Source organism: Paramacrobiotus metropolitanus, unplaced genomic scaffold (genome assembly GCF_019649055.1).
Source record: "Paramacrobiotus metropolitanus isolate TYO unplaced genomic scaffold, Prichtersi_v1.0 Parri_scaffold0000103, whole genome shotgun sequence".
Lineage (NCBI taxonomy): Eukaryota > Metazoa > Tardigrada > Eutardigrada > Parachela > Macrobiotidae > Paramacrobiotus > Paramacrobiotus metropolitanus.
Window position 1 is genome coordinate 274769 of NW_026570323.1, and position 23861 is coordinate 298629.

Below are 23861 nucleotides of genomic sequence, written 5' to 3' on the forward strand. Positions count from 1 at the left end.
TCAGGAAGTAAATAGAATTTGTAAATCGTGAACCATGAACAAATTTTCACTACGCCGCCTTCTTGGCAAACGGAAAGACCTGCTTCCCAGAACAGCATCGATTAGACTCCATCCTAATATCCGACTGGCTGATATAGGAATAGAGTGAAACGATTCATGTGACTCCCAGAAAGACTTTCCGTATGTCATAATCTGTCTGCCATGCCGAAACGAAGCCATTGGCGGTCGCCGGTCGCGGCCAGAAGTGGATCATTAATAATACGGCTTGATCGGATGGTGTACTTACGGAGCTCACATCAGTACATAAATGTAATACTGCATGTATTTTGTACAAGATGATCAATACTGCACAGTGCACATCAACGCCGGTATCCTGTTGTGATGATGCACAATGTAAAATTGTGCATCATCCGTGGCCATTGCGGCAATGGCAACTCTTTTGTCAAGGCTTTTTTAGCAACCGAGTCATTTGAGTTGCGTATAGCTGAGTTTCTTTGTTGCTGTATGGATATACATCGCATCCACAGCAATAGGTTGTTGATTTCGCCACAACTATTTTAAATCTGCTATAAAATACTTTCAAAATTACCCGTTTCGTTGGTCTGGTGAACTTCCGGCATGGTGAGACCGATTATCCGAATAACGAGGGTGCCGCGACGCTCCCGAGCCGGGATGCCAGACGACAGGACGCCGAGATCCCCTCGATCCGAGACGCCTCCAGCTCCATCCACTTCATTATCCGCATCGAACAGCACCACTGAACGACCAGATACACTCGTCCAGAACCGAATGGAGCGGATGTTGGAAAGTGAAGATTTGGCCGACCTGCAGTTTTCCGTCGGGCGATTTTTCGGCCCGGCGAAAATCCTTCAGGCACATAGGTAAGTAACACTATGAAACACGGTTCCCTTCCTAAATTGCCCATGAAATACAATTAAGAATTCTTGATGGCTTAACAGGTACGTTCTAAGCAGCGCAAGCGAGGTCTTTTATAGCATGCTTAACGGAAGTCAGCTGAAGAAATGTGATGGTCCTATCGACATCCCCGATATTCTTCCGGAAGCGTTCGAAAATATGCTTAGGCAAGTACTCCATCGTTCTGGTAGTTTGATCGTTATTAGGTTCTGTAGTAGACGTCCATTTAGAATGTTATCATTTTAATAGATTTATCTATCCCGGTGCGCAGAATGCAGCAATAAAGGACGCTTTCCCCACGATGAAGTGCGCTGATAAATACGACTTGCCACTGCTGGTCGACCGCTGCTTTAACCTCATCCTCGATGACCTCAGTGCGAAGGTCGGCGATACTAATCGTTACTTGCTGCATCTTGAAAATGTACGTGATGCCAATCTTATCGTGGCTATGACTAACGGTTTCCTGCTGGCTTCACTCGGCTTTTCTGTAGGCGCTTAAGTGGGCTGTCGGTATCGGAAATGCCGTGGAAACATGCCTGCACTTCGTGGACGTGCACAGTGAGGAGGTCTTCAAATCGGAACTGTTCATGGAACTGCAACCCAAGACGCTGCAGATGGTACTGGAGCGCGACACGTTGTTTGCCGATGAGAGCATCATTTACATGGCCGTGAACAGGTAAATACCCAATTGGAAATTTGATCCACTCGCGCTTGTATGTACAGGGTACATAATATGGATTTCAAATCGTTCATACGAGCAGTACGGTTTATGTGCCCGGCTAGCTATTGGAAAATGATTAATTTCTGATTTTCCCCGTCTAAACCGACTTCTTCCGGGAGGTATGAACTTTCCGTCGCACGAACGTGCAGGGTGGAGCATGTATTTCGTGCGGACCATGTGTGGTTAGCATCAAAACTACTTACATTATGCACATATTCATAACCATCACGAGCATGCTAGAAATGAATGCACCTGTGCTTTTTTAAACGGACGGATTCGGTTGAGTTACAGATGCCCACTGTTGTCAGGAAACAAAGTGTTCCGAGTTGTTTTATGCTTATTGACTCGAACAGTAAGTACTTCTATGCCTAACAGACAAGCGATCTGCTTAGACTGAGCGTGGAGAACGCAGGAATCGTTACTATGCGTACAGCATGGATTGATTTTCTTTGTTAGCAATGCTTTTTACCAGGTATTTATAAGTATTAGCGGCATGCTTACTAAACTAAAGTACGGTTAAAAGCTCTTGTTATTATATTCGTGAAGAAGTTAACTGAGTTGTGTGCCAAGAGAATCTTCAAAGGTCATCGAATCGGTCTAATGGATTTAGCTGAGGCAGAACAAAACAAAGGTCACCCTCACTTTCCGTACCAACCCGAGACCAACGTACATCTCACGCATACACATGTTGATATTAAAAATTTAAAACAAATTTTGGGATTGCGGAGCGTTTTGAGCTAAGAATTTTGCACATAACGAATGGACAGCCCATAGTTCGTGCCAGCGAATTAGCGAAATCTCTGTTTAGATGGGCTGCAGCAGCATGCACTCGGAACAAAATGGATCCTACACCGCAAAACCGGCGCCAGGTATTAGGAGACATTTTGTTCCTTATCAGATTCCCATTGATGACCGTTACCCAACTCGTCGACGGCCCTTTGAAGGTAAGGCGTTGCGGCTAGTTGTCTTTGACAAAACAGAAACACATCTGCAATAACATGCACTGCCATGCGTGCTACTGCTAAAAATACTTCACATGTACATGCACGTGAAAAATTTATTTCAAAATTGAGTTAACATTTAATGGGACTGTCTCTTTTAAATTCTTTCGATTTTAACTTCACATTTCATATTTGAAACTTTTATATGCATGCACAGGATACGTTGTTATTGCCATCAGACTTCATGGACATTTGCCGCCACAAAGAATATCTCATGAACCACCCGCTCCGCTTCTCCACGGAACCCCGCCGGTTACCGGTGATTTGTGTTGGGGATTGGGAGTTCCAACACAAGGAGGAAGTGTTCGTGAACGAAATGGACTTCTGGTGTCCTGCGGTAGTAATCGGAGCTCGTGGAGCGGAAGTCGTCTGTAACACCTTGGAGACTGGCAAAGAAGGCCTGGTTGGTCGACGTCCAGAAACGATAATTCGCGCAGCCGACTATTTAGAATACTACGACCCCATCCTTCACGGAAGTCGTGGCTTCCATGAAGAAGCCACGTATATCAAAATGGAGGATGCCCAGCATATCATCCTAGTGGCGGGCATAAAACGTCAAGTTCAGTTCAGTGAGATTCTACTGAAACATACGCAGACAACAGCGTGGATAAGCACTATGGCGAAGGATAACAGGAAGGTTCACATCGTTCCCATGCGGAAGCGTAGATTGAGTTGCGCTGGAATGGTTTGAAGCGATTACTAGTTAACGGTAGTGTCACCGAGTCTGTTGTACGGAAACGGTAGTGTCACCGAGTCTGTCACGTTCACCGGAAACTGACTACAATGGCCTGCTGATTCATTGCGGTATCATTACGTTTTGTTATATAATTCTAGTAATATGGATTTTTTATAATTACAAAGCTACGGATTCTGACGGAATTTCAGAATGAATGAATTTCTGACGCAAGTTTTATCTTACGACATACCTTAGCTCTTCACCTGGTGATAAGGTAGAAAATAAAAGATCAGAAATGTCACGCAGAAGAAGTGCATCATTTATGTGTACATAATAATATTATACAAACCGCACATTTAACTTTCTATGACTACGAGTAGGCGGCAAACACTGCATGCATATTGCCCAAAATAGCATCGCAAACGTTTGAAAAGTACTTACATGTTTGATGTACTTGGAATGATTGTAAAATTCACTGACCACCTCGCATTGCCACCTGCAAAGACAGACAATTGTTCACAGGAAAATTTCACAACAACTTTAGAAACGATCACATTAAGCATCAATCGACAGAGGCTGCCTAATCACAGAGAAAATTTGGTCTAAATTTGCCCCTATCGGCGCTGTCCCCAAGATCGATGCCGCATTTCCTCGTTGAATTTCGATGCTAATCCGCTGGCGAAGATATTCTGTGGCTCGCTTTTCGCCGGTTTCCTGTCGTACCATTTGTCCGAATTCCGTTATCGTGCGGACAGCATCCGGTCCGGGCGGTCCGAGCGTTTCAAAACCAAGAGCGCGAAACACGTAGTCCTGGCCGATATCACGATATTTTTCGATCTTGCCCTGCTCGGCCTGTGCTGTTGCTGCTCCTGCTCGTGCGGATGTCGCAATAATATGCGAAAGTTTCATGCGCAAGTGCACCACCGCGGAATGTTACTGTAACTGCCCTCTGGCGCCGCCTCAAACAAAAGAAGAGTTAGGCTGCGAGCCGGATAGGTAGATTAAAACGTTTAGAAGAACAGATAATTCCTTGGATTATGGTTGCTCTTGATTCATTTGACTGATTGATTATTCACGAGTAGCCAAGATGAATAAAGCCCAGGCAGAGACAGAATGTTCAGACTTCAGCCTGGCTGCGGCTAAACCCGTAAATAGCGCTCTCACGCCGCACGTTTACTTTTTACGTGGAAGAACTTCAAATATTCTAGGCTACTTGAGTTTAAGTGTAAATGGCATCTGCTTGTACAAGTTCCAAATAAAATTAAGTACGATTCTAGGCTACTCGTAGTCAAGGTACCACTTCTCAAGCTCCAGTAATACGTACGCGAGAATAGCCGCTGCCATCAGCTGAGAAATGCCCACTGAACTACGGTTGTTCACGTTTTTTTTTAACAAGTGTGCTTGTGCACGGTCCCTCTATTTTATGAAGTCCTTCTTGTGTTAAGGTATACTTCGATATGTCACACGTTCCGGCTCCCCTTGCAAATTTTTTCTTGGTGTGATGAATAGCTCGGTCCAGAGTCTAGACACAGGAGAGAGAGGATCGCGCTACACCATTGTGCAGCTGAATTCTAAATTCTCTCTGCGTTTACTAAGAAGAGTGAAGACACATATCCGGTCACCGTTCCCAATCTATTCCCGTTTTCCCGAACCCACCCAACTGCGGCTAGGGGTCCCCTTAAATGAAAATGATATTTTTCTGGATTTACCGGCTAACGTACACGCCGCTTCAGCTAACACACAAAGCTGTGTGTGTGTGTGCTAGCGGCACATACGCTTTAGCTGGGAGCCGAGACGTGTAGCCGATTTGCAAGGGGAGCCGGAACGTGTGGCATATCGAAGTACGAAAAGTGCAACTCCTTTCGTTGGTACTTACTTGCGCTGCGCATCCTGTTTGCCGCGTACCAAGTTTCCTAACCGAGTTGTCCGCGATGTTCGTCTACGGAGACGAGATGCACCGGGTGTTCGCTTGGAATGCCGTGGATGTCCTGGTCGAGGGAGGCCTGCTGCAGCGCGGCGCCGTTATCAACGTAGCGGACGGGGGCCTGCTCATCGATTTTCGATGTGCGGGACAGCGAGCGCAATTGATCGAGCACGGACGCATTTTGCGCTGCAGTCCCGAGTTCGCATGGTTCGCGGTGTGGGAACCCAAGCCGTTGCAGGTCCTGCTGCGCCGTTCGGCAGACGGTGCGTGGATTTGGTATCCGGGCCAGTCGGTCTCCCAGGGAGAACTGTTTTTGCAACACGCGAAACGTGTGGAGGTGCAGCTGCCCCACGGCACCGTCAGCGAACTGGTCCCTTGCGACCAAGTGCGCCGATGCCGACCTCCAAAATTGGCGGATAACACAAGATGATTTCGTCGTTCGCAGCTGTCCCCTGCCGGCAACCTACTGGTCCGACGCGTCCTGTTCGCTCAGGGAGATCTTCCAGTACGAAGTGAACCAACGCTTCAAAGTGCTGTGCACCGCGGTGCTTAGTCAGTCATTCACCTATATGCAGTGGCACCAGGCCACTCCACTGACGCCGCAGCAAGTGGTAAGTTACCTAGCCAACGTGGTTCACTGTTCTCTCCTGCCTCTGGCCAAAGCTTAAAAGTGTCCGTAATGCGAAAAACGGTCGAAGTAGGCACTATGCAGCGGTAATAACGCAAGTACAGCGCGCATTAAGGCGCATACAAATACTGACCGTGTGATACAAAGCACAGTACACTCACTACAGACTACAGAGTACAGTTAAAGCTTGAGTGAAAATTTTTCGAAACCTCGTGGATCACTCGTTTGTAATTGTACCTAATGGTACATGAAATGAATAAGTGCAATCGCTGAAACAGGCATAAATGTATCAAATATTTTTCAAAATTTTTAGATACTACTGTATTAATTTTGCGGTCATGAACTATTAGTTTGGCAGGAAAAGCATTACAACCTTGTGAGGAAAAAGGATGAGGAGATGGATCGGACATCCCCAGCATGGAAATGGTTTCTCCGCCAGCGCGGAATGGCTGACACACAAAAGCGGAAGCTCCCTGGCAGTCGGCAGAGCGGCATGCCATTGCCCCCGGAACTGCTGGTGGAGATCTTCCGATCGCTGGACTCCGTCGAGCGCGTCCGCTGTCGGCTGGTCTGTCCCCTGTGGAACAGTGTTTTCACCACGGAAGCCGACGTCCCTTATGTGCGCATCTCCTGCAATGTCGCGGATTATTGTTTTGTGCCGGATCATTGGCATATTCGATTGTACTGGATGACTGTCTGCTTGCTGAAATGTCTTCGCAGCACCACCAAAATGGCGGTGTTAACCGATTTCGACTGGCGCGAATTCGAATTCCTGGAACTGGTCTACGGCATCCTCGATGAGACCAGCTTATCTGCGGTTATGTTCTACAAGGGCCGTTTCGTGGAGGAAAAAGACCATGTCGGCGATGTGATACGCTGTCTGGCTTATCTCGAGGTGGAGCCGGATGCGTCGCGCGGGCGCATTGTGTGGCGCCACTGTTTGATCGGGGATCGGAACATCACGGCCCGCGTCGCGCACCATTCCTTCACCGGCCAGACGGAAGAGGAGCGCGAAGCGAAGCTGTGGGATCTCGTGGAGAAGAATCTCGTCCTCACGAAGCCGTTGGATCGGCCAGCCGTGGCGAAATGGATTGCCGATGGCATTGCGCAACAGCGAGAGAAGCGCCTGGAAACGATTACTAAGGTTAGCATTTTGTGGCGCAGTAGAAGAGAACTGACTCGGTAAAGAATGCTTGAGTGTACGTTCCAAGAATTGCGGTTACACCCTTTGAAACAACTTTTAAAAATACGAGGTATAATCTTGCGTTTGATTTACAACCAAATGATTTTGTGCGTTTAGTATGCATGCAACGTTCCGCTGGGAAGCTAATGCATCTGCATAGGTGAACAACGATCGTGGAACGTTGAAAGCCGCACCGCTACGCCCAAACGCTTGTTGAGAAGTGATTTTATTCACAACTTGAACACAAGCGCAAGCGACTGCATTTTCAAACAACAAACTGTATTCCACTCATAAAAAAACAAATTTGTGATAATAGTGTATTCATTCATTATTTATTTCAAGAAGATCCTCCGCGGTTCGAAACAAGACTGTTTGTGCAATAGTTCGGCATTTGAGTGTACGGTACTATTATTCTGCCCAGCCGGGAGCGTTTTCACGCCAGTGTACGCGAATCTTCTGGCAACAGAATGCAATGATACGGAGAAACGTTTTAGGGGCGGCCGTAAACTTTTAGCGAACAGACCTTAATTTGAATATGTATGCGCCATTTTTTTAATTAACAGCCGTAATCTATGGATGTGTGTTGCAGATGCTGAACAATTATCAGTCGGTAGATTTGCGTTCGTCCACTCCGTACCGCTACAGGAAGTGGACGCCGGCTACCCTCTGCGAACTGGACGCCAGCCAGCTGACCACGCTAACGGCGGCGGTGCTGAGCGAAAGCGTTGATCCCGGTGAACTGTCTTGCTAACTGTCATCTATAAGCCGGCTTGGAGGCTTTCTTCACATTGTACTCCTATCCTTGTGTGGTTAAGGGTGTTTCGCCATTAAAAGCATACAAAGTATCTGCTCTAAACAAATTTAAATTGTTGTTCAAAGGAGTTGGTCTGTTTTTATCCGTTTTATGTTCGCAGTGATCACATCAGCGCGTTTTATTAAGGGCAGAAAATACTTCCGATAATGGAGTGCATTACAAAAGCAAAAAAAAGTTACTTAAATATTTTTATGCTTTCCAGTTACTTAGCAGTAGCTTCCAGAATTTAGTTATCGAAAAGATGTACAGAGCAGAAAATTCCGGTGATTGTGCCACTAAATTTTGGATACCTTTCTTTGCATTAATACGCCGCTAACTGTGGTTCTGGCAATGCTTTCCGTTCACTGGAGTTCATTACGCTCTGCTCCGTTAGCATTTTCCTGGTAGATGCCGGTCTCGCTTGCTCACGGTTTCCACAGATGATCTACTTCCGGTACTCATATTAAAATGCCCAGAGAGTCATAGTCCTACTGTAATAAGAAAGTTTAATGCTAATGTACTAACTAATATCAAATAATCATGTATCACGATAGTATAGTCCATAGTGACTCCATACTGTATTTTGCACAAATTTTAAAATTCAAGATCCATCAGTGAACCCTTTAATAACGCGCTTTAACCGATTCGCTGAACAAAGTCCCAGTCATCAAAAAGTCGCTGTGCGCACATTAGAATATTCTAATTTTTTGTGAATACAGAACAATAGGACATTGGTAAACGCCACACCCCTAGAAACAGAATTGTGCTACAACCATTGTGAAGAAGCGCCATCATCCGTGACGTATGGGCTAGCTTCTCTGCCGAAACTTTGGTATTTGTATTTTGTGATTTGGCTGCCGTTTTTGGTGAATACAACTGGTCATTAATTTTGTTACTCACGCTTTCCACGACCCTGAATGTACAACCATTGTGAAGATGCGCCATCATCCATGACCGGTGTGTTCGCTTTTCTGTCAAAATCAAAACTGTGGTACTGTACTTTGTGATTTGGGTACCGTAGTCATGTGGCTCCTTTGCTGTCGTAGTTATTAAATACAATATCGGCTGCCGATACGTCAGTGATAACTTCTACCAGTGCCCATCGACTTCCCAGCCCGCTTTTATCTGAAACGACTATAATGTCCCATCAAGACAAGCGACGATTCCGCCAAGGTTATGTGTGGGGATACCATCGGTTTGGGAGGCCTCGGGCTTCATTATTGGCAACATCTTCAGCAAACAGCAATATCCAGCGGCGTGGCGCGCTTTCCGGTGTTCCTGAACGGCTGGAGCGGATGTTAGAAAGGGCAGATATGGCGGATGTGCAGTTCTCTGTCGGGCGGTATTTCGGGCCAGCGAAGCTCTTCCGCGCACATAAGTTAGTGGATGTTCCAGTAATCACAAATTAATTTAATTTAGCTTCTTTGCTGGATTGAACAGATTCATGCTAAGCAGCGCGAGCGATGTCTTCTACACCATGTTTAACGGCAGTATCCCGGAGAAATGCGATGGTCCTATCGACCTTCCCGATGTCCATCCCGGGGCTTTCGAAAATATGTTAAGGTGTATACAGCAATTCCGGCGCCCATAAATTTCCTGTAGTGCGGCCACGGTACAGAATGTATTTCGATATTTCTCAGGTTTAGGTCACTCTTACAATTTACTTCGAACACGTTGTCACCAACAAAAGTGTATAGCACACGTATAGGCGACACGTTATAACTAGGTACATCATACATGGCATTTTTATCAAAATCTGGAAAAACCAGGTTACTGCATCCGACGGAAACCGTTTAAATCTCCTAAGCTGTAGACAATTATAGCCGATTCATTGGTATAGGTATATTTATATGGATGCACGGAATGAAACAGCAAGGAACGCTTTCCCCACAATGGTGTGCGCCGATAAATATGACTTGTCAATACTGGTGGATCGCTGCTTTAACTGCATCATCACGCACCTCACTGTGAAGATCGGCGATGCCAACCGTTACTTACTGCTTCTGGAAGACGTATGTGCAGCCACTCTTATAATAATTTCGGATCGCTGTTGATTTTTCCTTAATTTTTGTACAGGCGCTAACGTGGGGTGTTACTATCGAAAGTGTGATGGAAAACTGTTTGCACTTCGTGGACGTACACTGTGAGGAAGTCTTCCAGGCGGAACGGTTCACTGAACTGCAGCCCAAAACGCTGCAGATGATTTTGGAGCGTGACACGCTCTTTGCGGAGGATAGCATCATCTACACGGCCGTGAATAGGTAATATTAATATCAAATTCACATACAAATGTAATCCGCATATCCGTAGTAAAGGTCATCGACCCAGTATCGATAAAGGAAGAAGCGACATATCACGGGGAGTGCGTTGACATTTGTAGAATCTATGCATACAAACAAGTGACGTCGGGACCGCTCAGAAATGGGCTTGTTTATATGGCTCACAGCGTGTTTGAGCGACCTGGGTTTGCGGAGGTGCCAGCCGCCTCGCATGCACACATACAAGTAGCCGATCGGCCCGATCTGACTGCCAGTTGATCTCCAAAATTTGGAAAACTCATCTTTCGTTCACATCTCAACGGATCTTCCCAATCTACATATCAGAAGATGTAGAATTAAATTTCAAACTTTTCGATATCTAGCGGGTGGCTGATTATGGCAAATCAAGAAAGTTATGGCCGTTTTAGTTTCTCGTAGACATAGCATAGGCCCGAGCGAGGAGGCGTTGCTTGCATCCTATGTTAAGTCTACGAGAAACCAAAACACTCATAACTATGTCGATTCGTCATAAATATGCACTCGTTAGGTATCAAAAAGTTCGAAATTTAATTTTACATCTTCTGATATGTCAATTGGAAAGATTCGTTGAGAAGAAAATGAAAGACAAACGTTTGAAATTTCGAGATCAACTGGCAGCTGGTTCAGCTACTTGTTTGTATGCGTGGAAAGGGGTGGGTTACATGCATACACGTAAGGCCCTTACGTGGATGGATTTTTGGCGCCGCCTTCATACACGTGCTTTGCGCGGCAGCGAATCGCTGCCTCGTGGGTTCGGCCGTGACGTCACGTGTTTGTATGTATAGATTTCGTGTATAGATGAAGTTTGCAAACGCTAACCCACTATCATTACATATACCATCAATATTAACCCTACGAAACCGATTTCCCGGATTATTCATCCCTGTTGCACGTGCACGTGTGCGGCGCCAATCTTGTTTGCTAATAGTGTGTGGCATCCCCGTTGCAGTCAAACCGTCTAGAATGAGCGGGCTATATTTTTTTCCATAATAAGCATTCATTTTGTATTACTGAAGGCTGAACGTGACTTACCATTGGTGGTACCATTGGTACGTATCATAAACCATGTACGAGTACATACCGTACTTACATACTTGATTTATGAGTTATAACTAAAACGAGCATAACCGGAGTAGAATTACTAAAACACTTCATTACTAGAAAATAGTGCATCTGTAGATACGGTTGAGTACCTCCACCTGCACATTTAACATTCGCATGGTATCGTCAGTACAGATACACAAAATTTAATGCGATTTGATCAATAACAAGGAAACTGTGAAGCGTGAAGAGAAGCATGACACAGTATTGTATGTATCAAGTATTGGCCTTCCTTCGTTTACAGTATTTTGGTATGGCAACATACGTTAAAAGCTTGTCTACAAGATCACGCGAAGTAAGAATCGACGAATCAGCAGTTTACTACAGACTGTGAAGTCTACGCAGGATTTCCGTGGCACCCTAAATTATGGAAATAAATAAGAGTAGGGAATAACCAGAAAGAAGTGCCGGAAGAGGGTGAAAATAGCCAAAGGTGGTGTGAAAAAAAATATTGAAAAGGTAATGCGGGTGACCGAAAAGTTTTGAAAGGTTGAGACAGTAGCCAAAAGTTAGCCAATTAAAGATGGCTAAGGCTATTTTGCCGCAAAAACTGGCAAAACAGCAACTTCGATCAAGGATGGCGTTAGGGTGGTGACAACAGCCATTTTCTAATTAGTGTTTTATTGCTTTGTTTGTTTAGCAACAAACGTGGCTGCATGCATTGCGACGCGCAATTTGCGCAGAATAGCCCCGGCTACCGAGTACCTATTCGTTCATTATCTTGCGGTACCGAAGCTGTAGTGTCGTACACAGCAAGTGTATGTTACTTTAGCACATTATGTGCCTAGATGGGCTTCGGCATTCTGCACTCGGAACAACTTGGAACCTACACCACAGAACCAGCGACAGGCTTTAGGAGACATGTTCTTCCTTATCAGATTCCCACTGATGACGGACGCACAACTCGCGGATGGTCCCGTGTAGGTAACCCACGACGTGCAGTTAGCTGCCTTTGACGATTCCACCGGCAAAAGGACTGTTTTCTATTTTAACAATGCTTTCGTGTGTGCAGGATTCGATGCTGCTGCCAGCAGATTTGAAGGACATTCACCTTCACAAGCACGCCATGGTAAAGCCCCCACTATGCTTCTCCACGCAGCCCCGACGGTCTCCGGTTATTCGAGTTGGGGATTTGGAGTTGAAGCACCAGGAGGAAGTTTTCGTGAAGGGAAGGCACATCTGGTATCCGGCAGTAGTGATCGCCATACGTGGATCGGACGCCGTCTGCAGGATTCTGGCATCTGGCGACGAAGATCTGGTGAAGCGAGGCCCGGAAAATATAGTTCGGGCATCTGAAATCTTGACCGCCAACCGGGATATTTGTTATGGAACAGTTGGTTACCGGGGTGGGAATGCATTATATACCAAGTTCGAAGAAGGCTCGCATATCATCACTTTCGATGACAGAGAACTTAAGGCTCAATTCAACGACATTTTTCTGGAACACAAACATGTGAATGCGTGGCGAGCAGCTGTTGCTGCGAGTGAGAACGAGAAGAGCACAAATGCCTCTACGAAGAAACGTCCACTGGATGCTGTTGACCTTGCTTAAACGAACCATGTGCTGCCCAGTGCCCATAGCGTAATGCGCGCCTTACGTTATTATATTGTTTTAGACTAAGAATGAATGCGTAAACCATGGTTGTAGTGTTTATAATTTTCATAGCCATTAAACTTCATTATTTACCAATTTACAATTGGAGATGTTGCTGCGAAACAATACCGTACACATGGTTGTTTTTTTTGGTCCATTGGTAAAAGTCGTTCTTTGATGATTCGTCTTTTGTATCTTAATTTTTCTCTCTTGCTGACCATACTTAGAGTTCGTTTGCTTTGCCTCCAAGCTCCGTCTGCTCATTGCATAAACTAAACCAATAAAAATTTTCGTACGACAGTTTTCATATACGTAGACAGTTTACCTTGTCTTCGGCTGAACAATTTTGCCAGTTATTTTGTGAAAAGCAGTGGCCGCATGCCTCTTTTAGTTGAACGCCGACTTCTTCGACACTCTAAATAATATGTGCTAACTACAATTAATAATCACTTGTACTGTACTGATGATATTAACGCTGTTTTGTGGAGGTGTGCCTGCTACGTCATATCCGGTTCAAATATGGCCCGTCACGCTGTGAGTGTGTACTTTGGACGATGACCGTCTTTTCCGCAACGAATTTGTTGGTTGAACGGCACATCTGACAGTCACGTTCTTATTATTTCGGCAAGCGCAAACCCGGCGTTTAATGTTTAAACCATACGACTGCAGCCGTGGCAGAGACGTGGCGGAAGTTGTTACGCAAAATATGCTCCATACCAGACGGAAGGTTCAAAAACTATGCTTTAACCGGCACAGTGGTAGATGTCAAGCCATGAAAGAAAAAACTATCACTCTGCTACATAAGGACTGAATCAGCACTGGCGACAGTGTTAATCCAAGCAAAATTAAAATGCACATTGCAGAGCCTACAGTATATCTGTAGCTTCGGTTTAGTTTAGTGGCAGATAACACTGTCAGCGGCACCACCATAGGCTTTCCAAGTGATCTGGTTTCCGTTGTGGTCCACACACCAGGCACTCTTGGAATCACGTTGTTTAGGTTCCCACTGGCCGTTTTCCTTACACAATGGCACCCATTGACCCGGTTCTGCAAACATAACAGGCCGTTAACACTCCCACTTACAAGGAAGTCGGGCTTCATATTACGGTACAGAAATAAGAATAATGCAAGGCAGTGTGCACGGTAGAAAAACAAAAACAAAATCAAACGCTTCTAGTTGAGAGTGACAAAGAAATCAGACCTGTGGAACTAATTTTACTAAAGTCGCTATAACGAGTTACTGCACCGCCTTGCCTAGATTGCTTCGGCTTGGTCATGGGATTCTTCGCAGCTGCATTTTCCGAGGTTACGGTAACCCGATTTTAGGCGGCCATTCCTTTCAGACGTCACATGCTTCATGCATACGTGTCGAGCGGTAAACGCACCGTCGTTATACGCCACACATAAAGCTACCACAAAACCCACAACCACCATTTTCCCGAGTGCATCCATGTTTATTGGGTAGAGATGTTGTCGGCGGTTTATTGGGAAATACCAAACAGCAGTCGGAAATAAACCGTCCGGCGAGCGACGTGTGCTGTAAAACCGACAAACTGGATGTGTGATATGATAAACGCGCTTAAAGAAGCTGACTTTTGTAGGTTGTAGTACATATGCAGCTTCATATCGCGCGAACACATCAGTAAAGAATCAAGACCAACATCTTCTGTTTATCGCGTTCTGACGTTGCAAAAAAACTTTTGATTATAAATACTGCCAGCCCGGTTTTACCATTCATTTACTGAACGATGGGGTTTGTGATGAAAGATTTTTGAATGTTGCATTAGAGATAAATAAGAAAACTGTTGCCGATTACTTCCGTGCATGGCAATGCATTCTGTCCATAAAGACCATAACATACAGCTTACAGGCGTTACGGTTCCAGATATAATGGGTGGTATAAAATCACCATTCACCAGCAATTCGGACGTTCCGTTACAACCGTTACAAGTGCTACTTACGAAATTCTGATTTGTTTAACGGTTGTAACGCCGATTATTGAAGGAACAGCCAAATGGGCTGGGCAAAATAATGCACCTTTCTGCAAATTTTCGCCAAATATGAGAGTGAAATGTCGGAAGAACCGGCAAGCCGCTGAAGATATAGCGATAGTGTGATGTCACTGGCGTTCAAATATCAATTATTTGAAGAGATTTTGGATAAATTTGGACATTGCTCTTAGCTGCAAATGTAAAGCTGTTTCCGGCCTTACGGTTTCAGCTGCATTTACACCGGCCGCGCAAATCTAACGTGGACAATTTCTGAATGAGACGCGCCGCCAAGTACCACTTGCCTTGTGCTGAATGATGTCAGGAAGCAAAAATTTCCCTCGACTTCGAAAGCAGCAAGCGCCGTGCACTGTCGACGTAGCCGCTAACGCTGGTCATTTCGGCAGAGCTTCCAGTGACAGTGTTCATTACGAAACTAATACTGATCCGCCTTCCCCGCCAACTACAAAACAGCGGAAGCGACCTCAAGGTGGACAATTAACAAACAAGAATCGTACCCACCCAGAAGTTTGCCAATCGAAAGAAATTTCAAAGAAGCACTTCGAAACGATACTCCTCATACCACCGCAAAAGTTCCTGCGTATAGTTCGTATAATCTCTCAGTTCATTAATCCTGAGCTGCAATGGGAAGTGCCGGCTCATATCGCCCTGCAAGAATCCGCGGAGATTTTTATGGTTAACCTGTTCGCTGACAGTAATGAAATGGCTGAGCGCGCCAAACGCATCGCTTCGGCATCGAATTCTGAAGAGATCGGACTTGTATCTACCGCATCCACTGCATCCGTTCCTGCTCCATCAACATCATCCGCTCCTCCGCCCCTTCAAGCTCACAGCGTTCGGGTTGCATATAAAGCAGTCAGTCACGGCAGTCCGCGGCTGTAAATGCGGCATTGTTATTCTAACTAACGCGACCGGCGTCGTGCGGAGCGATAGCTCTCTTAATGTGCCAACTTGAATTGCTTTAGGGCTACTTTTTCCTGGTTTAAGAGAAATTTTTTCGCTCTCGTGTCATAATGTATGTATTCCACAATAATCAACTATAGAAGTACAAAATACAATATTAAGAAAAGCTCGTCTGATAATACGAGCTTTTCGTAATATTTTGTACTTCTGTAGTTGATTATTGTGTACATTCTGTTTGCAACGACGCCTTTGATCTAAAATTGTTGCTTTGCAAAATGTCTGGTTACTTGCCAGTTTTCAAGAAAATCAAACGCTAACCCAACCAGTCCGCGATGTCCCGTATCTAGTTAAAGGTCACAAAGTCTCTAATGCACTACTCTAGGAAACAACGGCCACTACAGTCTACAGACATGTAGATGCTCGGCCGCGCTCAAACTGATTCTCAAAACAGCTCGACCTCTAAAGTTAGAAACTCAAACTCGAAAGTTTTTTATCTGAAGTTTTACCTTATATCACAACAAACGTAATGTGCATCAAATTAGAACAAGTATACACGCATCCAACTACAGTAGTTTACACATGAATGAAGTAGGGTGATCGTCCAACTTCCATAGTAAGTACCTGTTGGTCAGACCTTCCGCATGCCGGATCTCGCCACGCGGAAGTGCAGTCAAGGGCGGTTGCCGGTCAGCCAGATGTGCATTCTTATAAATAAATGTGGCCTTTTAGGATGATGTCTTTCCGGGGCTCGAATCGTTGCACATACATATTCTCACACTTCAAATGTACGCGATGCACAGCGCTGCACATCCGTACTGGTGTACCATTGTGACCATGGAGTGTGGCAACTCTTGCGTCAAAACTTTGGTAGCAATCGTGCCATTTCAAAGCGTTACTGGAATTACAGCTTAGGACAAAAAAGACGCATAATCCCACCCACAGCATAATCCCACCCACAGCATTCCGAACGCATGCGGCGCAGTGCGCTGTACGACTCAGCTAAAATATCCGGTTGTCGTACAAGTGCACTTGCCACATGCGTACGGATATCTGGGTATGGGGTTATGCGTCTTTTTAGTTCTAAGCTGTATAAGGCGGCAAGCCGAAGCCGGTAAAGGCCTAGCTCTCGAGTGTTAACATCTCATTCGAAGGACCCCTGTTGGTAATTTACTGATGTTGTTTCTTAGGTTTCTGTGGATGGATGCCTGCCGCCTGGTACATAATATCCGGTGTAAATGTGGCTTTTCTGACTGCGGATGACAGTCTTTTCCGCAACGAATGTGCCGTTTAGAATGACACATTTGGCAGTCACGCTGGTAATCGGCAACAGGGAGCTTTGCAACACCATCCCTGGCGATTATACCATACAACCGACTGCAGCCGTGGCTGACATCTGGCGGAGGTTATTATGCAAAATCAAAACTTTAAGTAGTGCCGTTAACACCATTACGAGTAGCGAAAGTATTTCCTATAACACGATCGTACCAGGCGGAAGGCCTTAAAAGCTATGTGAGCCGTTTCAGTGGCAGATACGTCTAGACTCGTAAGAAACCGAAAGGTGCATCCCTCGAACAAGCAGCTGAATGCGGTAACACGCATACTGGCGCATAACCGGGTTCCTCTGACAAAGTCAAAAAGACTATAGGACGAAGACACTGAACGAGCGCTATTTTATTACATAGTTATGGATTTACTGTGATTAGAGCGTAGCGGCACAGTGCAAATCCAAGAAAAATAAAAATGCACTTACAGAAATCTACAGCTTTCGTTTTATTAAATCGCATTGCAGACTGGCAGCGGCAGCACCACCGGCCTTCTCACTGATCTGGTTCCCGTTGTTGTCGACGCACCAGGCACCATCGGAATCGTTCTGTTTGCGTTCCCACTGCCCGTCCGATGCACAAGGGCACCCATCGATGAGAATCTGCAAATACAACACGTCGTTAACGGCAACAAATATAAGGAAGTCAGCTATCATAATTATACCGGTACAGAATTAAATAATGGTATGTAAGGTAGTTTGCACGACACAAGACTGGAGTTTCCGTAATAAAATCAAATGCCTGCAATTGAGAGTGACATGCAAATCAAACCTCTTGAATTAATTATGTTAAGGTCGCCACAACGAATTAATGCACTGGCTTACCTGGATGGACTTCGGCTTTTTCACGGGTTTCTTGACAGCTGCATTTCTCGGAACCTGGTCGAAGATTACGGTAACCCGATATACCCCTTTCATACGTCACATGCATCATGCATAGCTCTCGAGCGGTAAACGCACTTTCGCTGTACACCGCACACAACGCTACCGCAATACCCACAACCGCCATTTTTACGAGTGCGTCCATGTTTACTGCGGGGATGTTGTCAGGTATGGATCAGCAGCCGGAAATACACGGTCCGGAAGCGTCGTGTGTTGTTGTGCTCTGACAGACTAACAGTGTTGTGTGCTAAACGTGCTTAAAGAAGCTCACATTGTAGCTTGTAAGTAGTAAACAGAAAAGCTGCTGCATATCGCACGAACACATCAGTAAAGTATCAAGATAAAAATAAACATTACATGCCCTTCAGACCGTTTCATATGTGTACAAAAAATTTGATTAACAAAACTGCCAGCCAGGCTATGGGATATTCATTTATTCATTTTACTGAATGATGGTGTTTAATTGCAGTTGTGATGTAGATTTTTGAATGCTGCTTTAGCGGTAAATAAAAAACTGTTGCTGATCACTTCCGTGCATTATAAAGTCCAAAAAGCGCCATAACCTGAACGCGTTATACGGTTAAAAATGGATGGTAGGATCGCCTACCGTTCAGTAATGCGGACGTTCCGTTACGGCCGGTACCAGTGCTACTTGCACCATTTTGATTGATTTAACTGTGCTAGCGCCGATCGTTGAAGGAATAGATAGCCAAATTGGCTGGGCAAAATAATGCACCGTTCTGCGCATTTGCGCCATTTATATGAAAGTGGAATGTCGGATGAGCGGGAGCGGGAAAGAAACCCTTTCTTTGACCAACATGCGGTTGACGATATTGCAGTAGTGTGATGTTAGCGGCGTACGAATACCATCAGCGTACGTGGCGTCAGCGGCGGCGCGAATATTATTATTATTTCAAGAGATTTTGGACAGTGATCCATGGCAGTCATGCTACCAATGTACTGTAGCTCGATCAAGTGGCACCAATCAAGCTCGATGATAGTTTCTCACCTTCCATACGCGGCGATCTAAATGCTTCCCTTGTTTTCGCTGCACTGTTTACTTTCCCCGTTCCCGCAGCACATAGATCGACACAGCTCTGCGTCTTCAGTCTTCACTGAGCGCCTCAAGTTCAAACCTGCATTCTCGCGCCGCCACCGATGACCCTCAACTAAGGAAGCGGCAGCCCCCGTTTACAGTCGACAAAGCCGCTATTAATGGTCACGTCGGCACAACTCCGAATGCCGTTGTTCGTTGTGAAATCGGTACTGATCAGCCTTACTCGCTACCTGCAAAACAGCGGGAGCGACCTCAAGCTGACCAGCTAGCGAACAAGAATCGTACTCACCCAGGGGTTTAGAAAAAGCAGCTATTATAGTACAGATAAGTAGAAAGCTAGGAACGCCGCCGCGCTCGAACTAAAACTGAAGACAATTCAAATCTGTAGTTAAAAACTCAGACTCTGCTGTTTTTTTCTCCGAAGTTTTACCTTGCTTCACAATAAATGTACGGTGCATCAAATTATAACGAAAATACACGCATCCAGCTGCAGTAATTTAGACATGTATGGAGTAGGATGACCATCTAACGTCTAGAGTAAGGTATTTATGTAAATGGTTGAGCGACCTTCCGCATGCCGGATCTCGCTATGTGAAGCTCGAGGTGCCAGCCAGATGTGCAATCTTATAAGCAAATGTGACCTTTTAGGATGCTGTCCTTCCGGGGCTCGAATCAGTTCAGCAAACGCATAGTATAATGCTGCATATGTACGTAACACACGTCACCAGATCTGGGCAGCTATAACTTAACTGTACTATGGAATTGGGCCGCTGTTGGCTAGTATTAAAAGACCAAAGCGAAGCTAGAAACAGAATTACTTATAGAGGTACAAATACGAGTAGTAGTTGCTTTTGTTGACTGTGATATTCGTAATTGGAGTTGAATATTTATAATATGGGACTGATAACTGTAATTTTTGTACTTAAGAAAACTGTAACTCGCTATCAAAAAAACTTAGCTCAACGGAACTCTCATAAAAATAATTACACTGTCGTGTGCGCTATTGTAGAGCTCAGTATCAAAAGCATTTGTTATCGAAAAGAATTCGTTTTTTTCAATGACACCTGCAGATCATATCTGCTCTGTTGAACGCATTACGGCTCTCTAACCGACTATTTCCATCATTCTGTGATCTGCACAACAGTGTCTTTTTATCGAAAAAACTAATTCATTTTTGTATCCGGCGACCGAAGGTGATAAAATACTTGACTGACAAAAAATTGGAAACAAAAGCCGGTAATGTGATAATTGAATAAATGGCCACAGAAATTCCTTTCGCAATGCATGAACGATGGTCATATGCGATCTAAGAAATGCAGTAACTACATCTATTATTGTACCGGAAGCAATACAACTGGCATAAATAAACAAAAGCAAGTCTTGTATAGAAACGCCACTTGCGAGCGGAAAGGTAACCTTCGCTTGATGTACTAGTACTTACTATAGATATGTATACTCTATCTACCTTCCTCGTTGCTGCAGTTTGTAGCTGACAGGTTGATGCTGGCTAAATGCTCTGCAATTATACTGTACGAGTACCGTACACGATTTCTGAACTAGACGTACGCTGCTCTTTCCAGCAGAAGTATTAATACCAGGCTATTGCACTTCATGAATCTGGGATACAGCTCAATTTTCATTGATACATCGAACGTCGCTGGAAATGCATTGCAAGTTAGTCTACCGACAACTTTCACGTTTCAGTTTATTTGGCTGATGTGTATAATTTCCTAACTAGACATGCGGAGATTTCAGCGCGGGGTCCGCGCCTTTAGGCCTAACAACAAGGCGAGAATGTTCCCTCGTTTGGAGTGGCCCACGCCAGCACCAGCACCAGCACCGCCAACAAAAAGCGCCAACGAACGGCGAGGCACGCTTCATTTTGTCAAAAATCGCATGGAACGGATGTTAGAGACTGGCGATTCGGCTGACGTCCAGTTCTCCGTTGGCCGACATTTCGGGCCAGCCAGGATCTTCCACGCGCACAAGTCAGTCGACGTTCTGACGCAAATCGCCCTACATGTGGTTCAAGAGCCAGAAATACTTCATCCTTGAAATTTTACCAGGTTCGTGCTAAGCAGCGCTAGCGGTGTTTTCTACACCATGTTTTACGGAAGTTTGCCGGAAAAGTGCGATGGTTCAATCGATATTCCGGATATTCTTCCCGAAGCGTTCGATAACATGTTGAAGTAAGCACAACTTGGTATCTCTTTCGTTTCTCCATTAAGAACGTACAGTTCAATACACTCTTCCAGCCAAATCTAAATATTTTCTGAAGAATAAGCGAATAATTCTTTATTCAAAGCCAAAATTAGCGCAGTACGTACTTAAAGCGCAAATAAATTAGCGCAGTATGTGTCGAGTAACACCAGTTTATGGCGGAAAACCCAGTTTTTTGACAGAAGATGATTTAAGACCGGTTTTGTTCTGTGCTGTGATAAAAGAGAAAACTAAATATAAAACTGAGACTTTGGTCAGCCGGTGTCTTGGGCTGATGTCTTAAATTTTAAGGCAGAAAATCATGATAGGTATATTTATGCCGACGCGCGGAATGAAACAATAAACGATGCGTTCCCCACGTTGATGTGCGCTGATAAATACGACTTGCCACGGCTGGCCGACCGCTGTTTCAACTGCATCCTTCGTGACCTCGCTGATATGAATCGCAATTTTAGCCGTTGCTTGCTGCATTTGGAAGACGTGCGTGCTGCAAAGCTTATGAATGTCGGAACGATCACTGCTGTCTTTTACCCAAATTTTGTACTGTAGGCGCGATGTGGGCAGTTGGTATTGAAGGTGTCGTGGAAAACTGTCTGCATTATGTGGATGTGCATTGTGAGGAGATCATCAAGTCGGAACGGTTCGCTGAGTTACAACCCAAGACGCTGCACATGATTCTGGAGCGCGACACCTTGTTTGCCGAGGAGAACATCACTTACATGGCCGTTAATAGGTAAGTAACCAATTTAAATTGGCTAATCGTATGATTTGTATCTGTAATAATAATAAATGATGATGCACGTGACCAGCAGCTAGCCGATACGATAAGTGAATAGGGGTCAAACTTCTAAGTAGCCTATCTTGATTGTTTCTCCCTCTGAGTCCCTCAAATACATCGATTTCTTCCGCGTGTTGTGCACTTCCCGTTGCATGAGTATGCGTACGTAATGAGCAGGTGTTGCTTGTGGGCATCAATAACAGAAATATTATACTCGTACATATTTATAAACATCACGAGCGTGCTTGAAATGAATAGATCTGAATTTGCACAGACAGATACGGTTGATTGACAGAATGCCTTTTAATTGTTGTCAGCAAACAATGGGTTGTTTGTGACTTGTATGTTTTTGGACTTCAAGCAAACGATACGGCCGGATGAATCATGTACAGCGAAGAACTGCATGGATTGTTATTGCGTGAATTAATCATGGATCTTTACTTGCTTCCGTACAATGCTTGATGAATTCTGTCTGGTAACTTGTATTACGTGCCTTAAGTAACATACGACAAACTGTTTAAACAAAAAATAATGAGATTTAGTACGTAAAGAAACATCACCAATTAAGTTTGAACTAACCATGCGAGTTTGACCGCCTTATTTGCATGAATTGTGCTTAAGCTCAAGATCTCGATTTTATATTTTTCTGCCGCCGGAGATATAGCATAAGCTTAGAGACAATAAAGGTCATCCCTGATTGCTACATGCCGTATAAAAGGCACTATGTACATCGCACGTTGAAATTTAAAAAAGTGTCTTTGTGTTTGGAAGGGCATTCATGTGCTACCTCGCAACTCGCACATATTCTGCAGACTGCCAGTACATGTACGAGGCGGCAAAGAAATTCCCTTACCAGCAGATTCTGTTGGGTTTAACTATTGCCTATTCTACATAGCCGGTGTAACCAAGAATATGTCAATAACTGAGTGAATTTTATGTTTAGATGGGCTTCGGCATGCTGCATTCGGAACAATTTGGAACCAACACCGCAGAACCGGAGACAGGCTTTAGGAGAAATCTTCTTCCTTATCAGATTTCCTTTGATGACCGTCACACAACTCGCTAACGGTCCCGTGAGTGTAAGCCGCGATGTGGGTTCTAACCTTTGACAACAGTTTTAACTTGGCATATTATCATTCCTTTATATGTTTAGGATTCGTTGCTGCTTCCCGAAGACTTACAGGCCATTCACCTTCATAAGCATGCCACTGAGAAGCCCTCATCGCGTTTCTCCACGTTGCCCCGACGGTCCCCAGTCATCCGTGTTGGAGATTTGGAGTTCAAGCACGAGGAGGAGGTATTCGTGAATGATCGGCAGTACTGGTGTCCTTCGGAAGTGATCGGAGTATGTGGGTCGGAAGCCGTCTGTATGGCCTTGAAAGCCGATGGAGACCACGTGGTGAAGCGAGGCACGGAGAATATCATTCGCGCATCGGATATTTTGACCGCCGATCAGGACATTGGATACGGGATCTGGTGTCAAGATGTACAAGCAAAGTACAGCGGGCTAACAAACGGTTGCCATTTCGTCACATTCGACGACAATGAAGAAGAGGTGTCATTCCGCGAAATTTTTCTCCAGAACGGACAAGTTGATGCATGGCGAAAGGCCTTTGATGAGAGCGAAAAAGGGAATAGCATTAAGAAACGTTCTTTGGATGCCGCTGACCTGGCTTAGGCCTTAAGCTAGCTTATGCACTACTAACACCGTAATTCGCTTCTTATATTGTTTAATTCCACGAATAAACGCATGAAACATCGTTTTAGTGTTTATAATTTACAAAATCGTTGCACTTTAATGCTTACCCATTTATAATCAGAACTGTTGCTGCGGCACTATACCGCACCCTGTATCTGT

General features: G+C 44.9%; 1 protein-coding gene across 1 annotated transcript; it reads left to right on the forward strand.

The window, feature by feature from the left end:
• The first annotated feature begins 1207 nt into the window (after positions 1-1207).
• LOC129597337 (BTB/POZ domain-containing protein 2-like) lies at positions 1208-3328 on the forward strand. Its single transcript, XM_055494824.1, has 4 exons — positions 1208-1336; positions 1407-1591; positions 2445-2580; positions 2795-3328. Exons 1-4 carry the CDS (start codon positions 1217-1219, stop codon positions 3326-3328), a joined length of 975 nt encoding a protein of 324 aa, XP_055350799.1. The 5' UTR covers positions 1208-1216.
• Positions 3329-23861: the final 20533 nt, after the last annotated feature.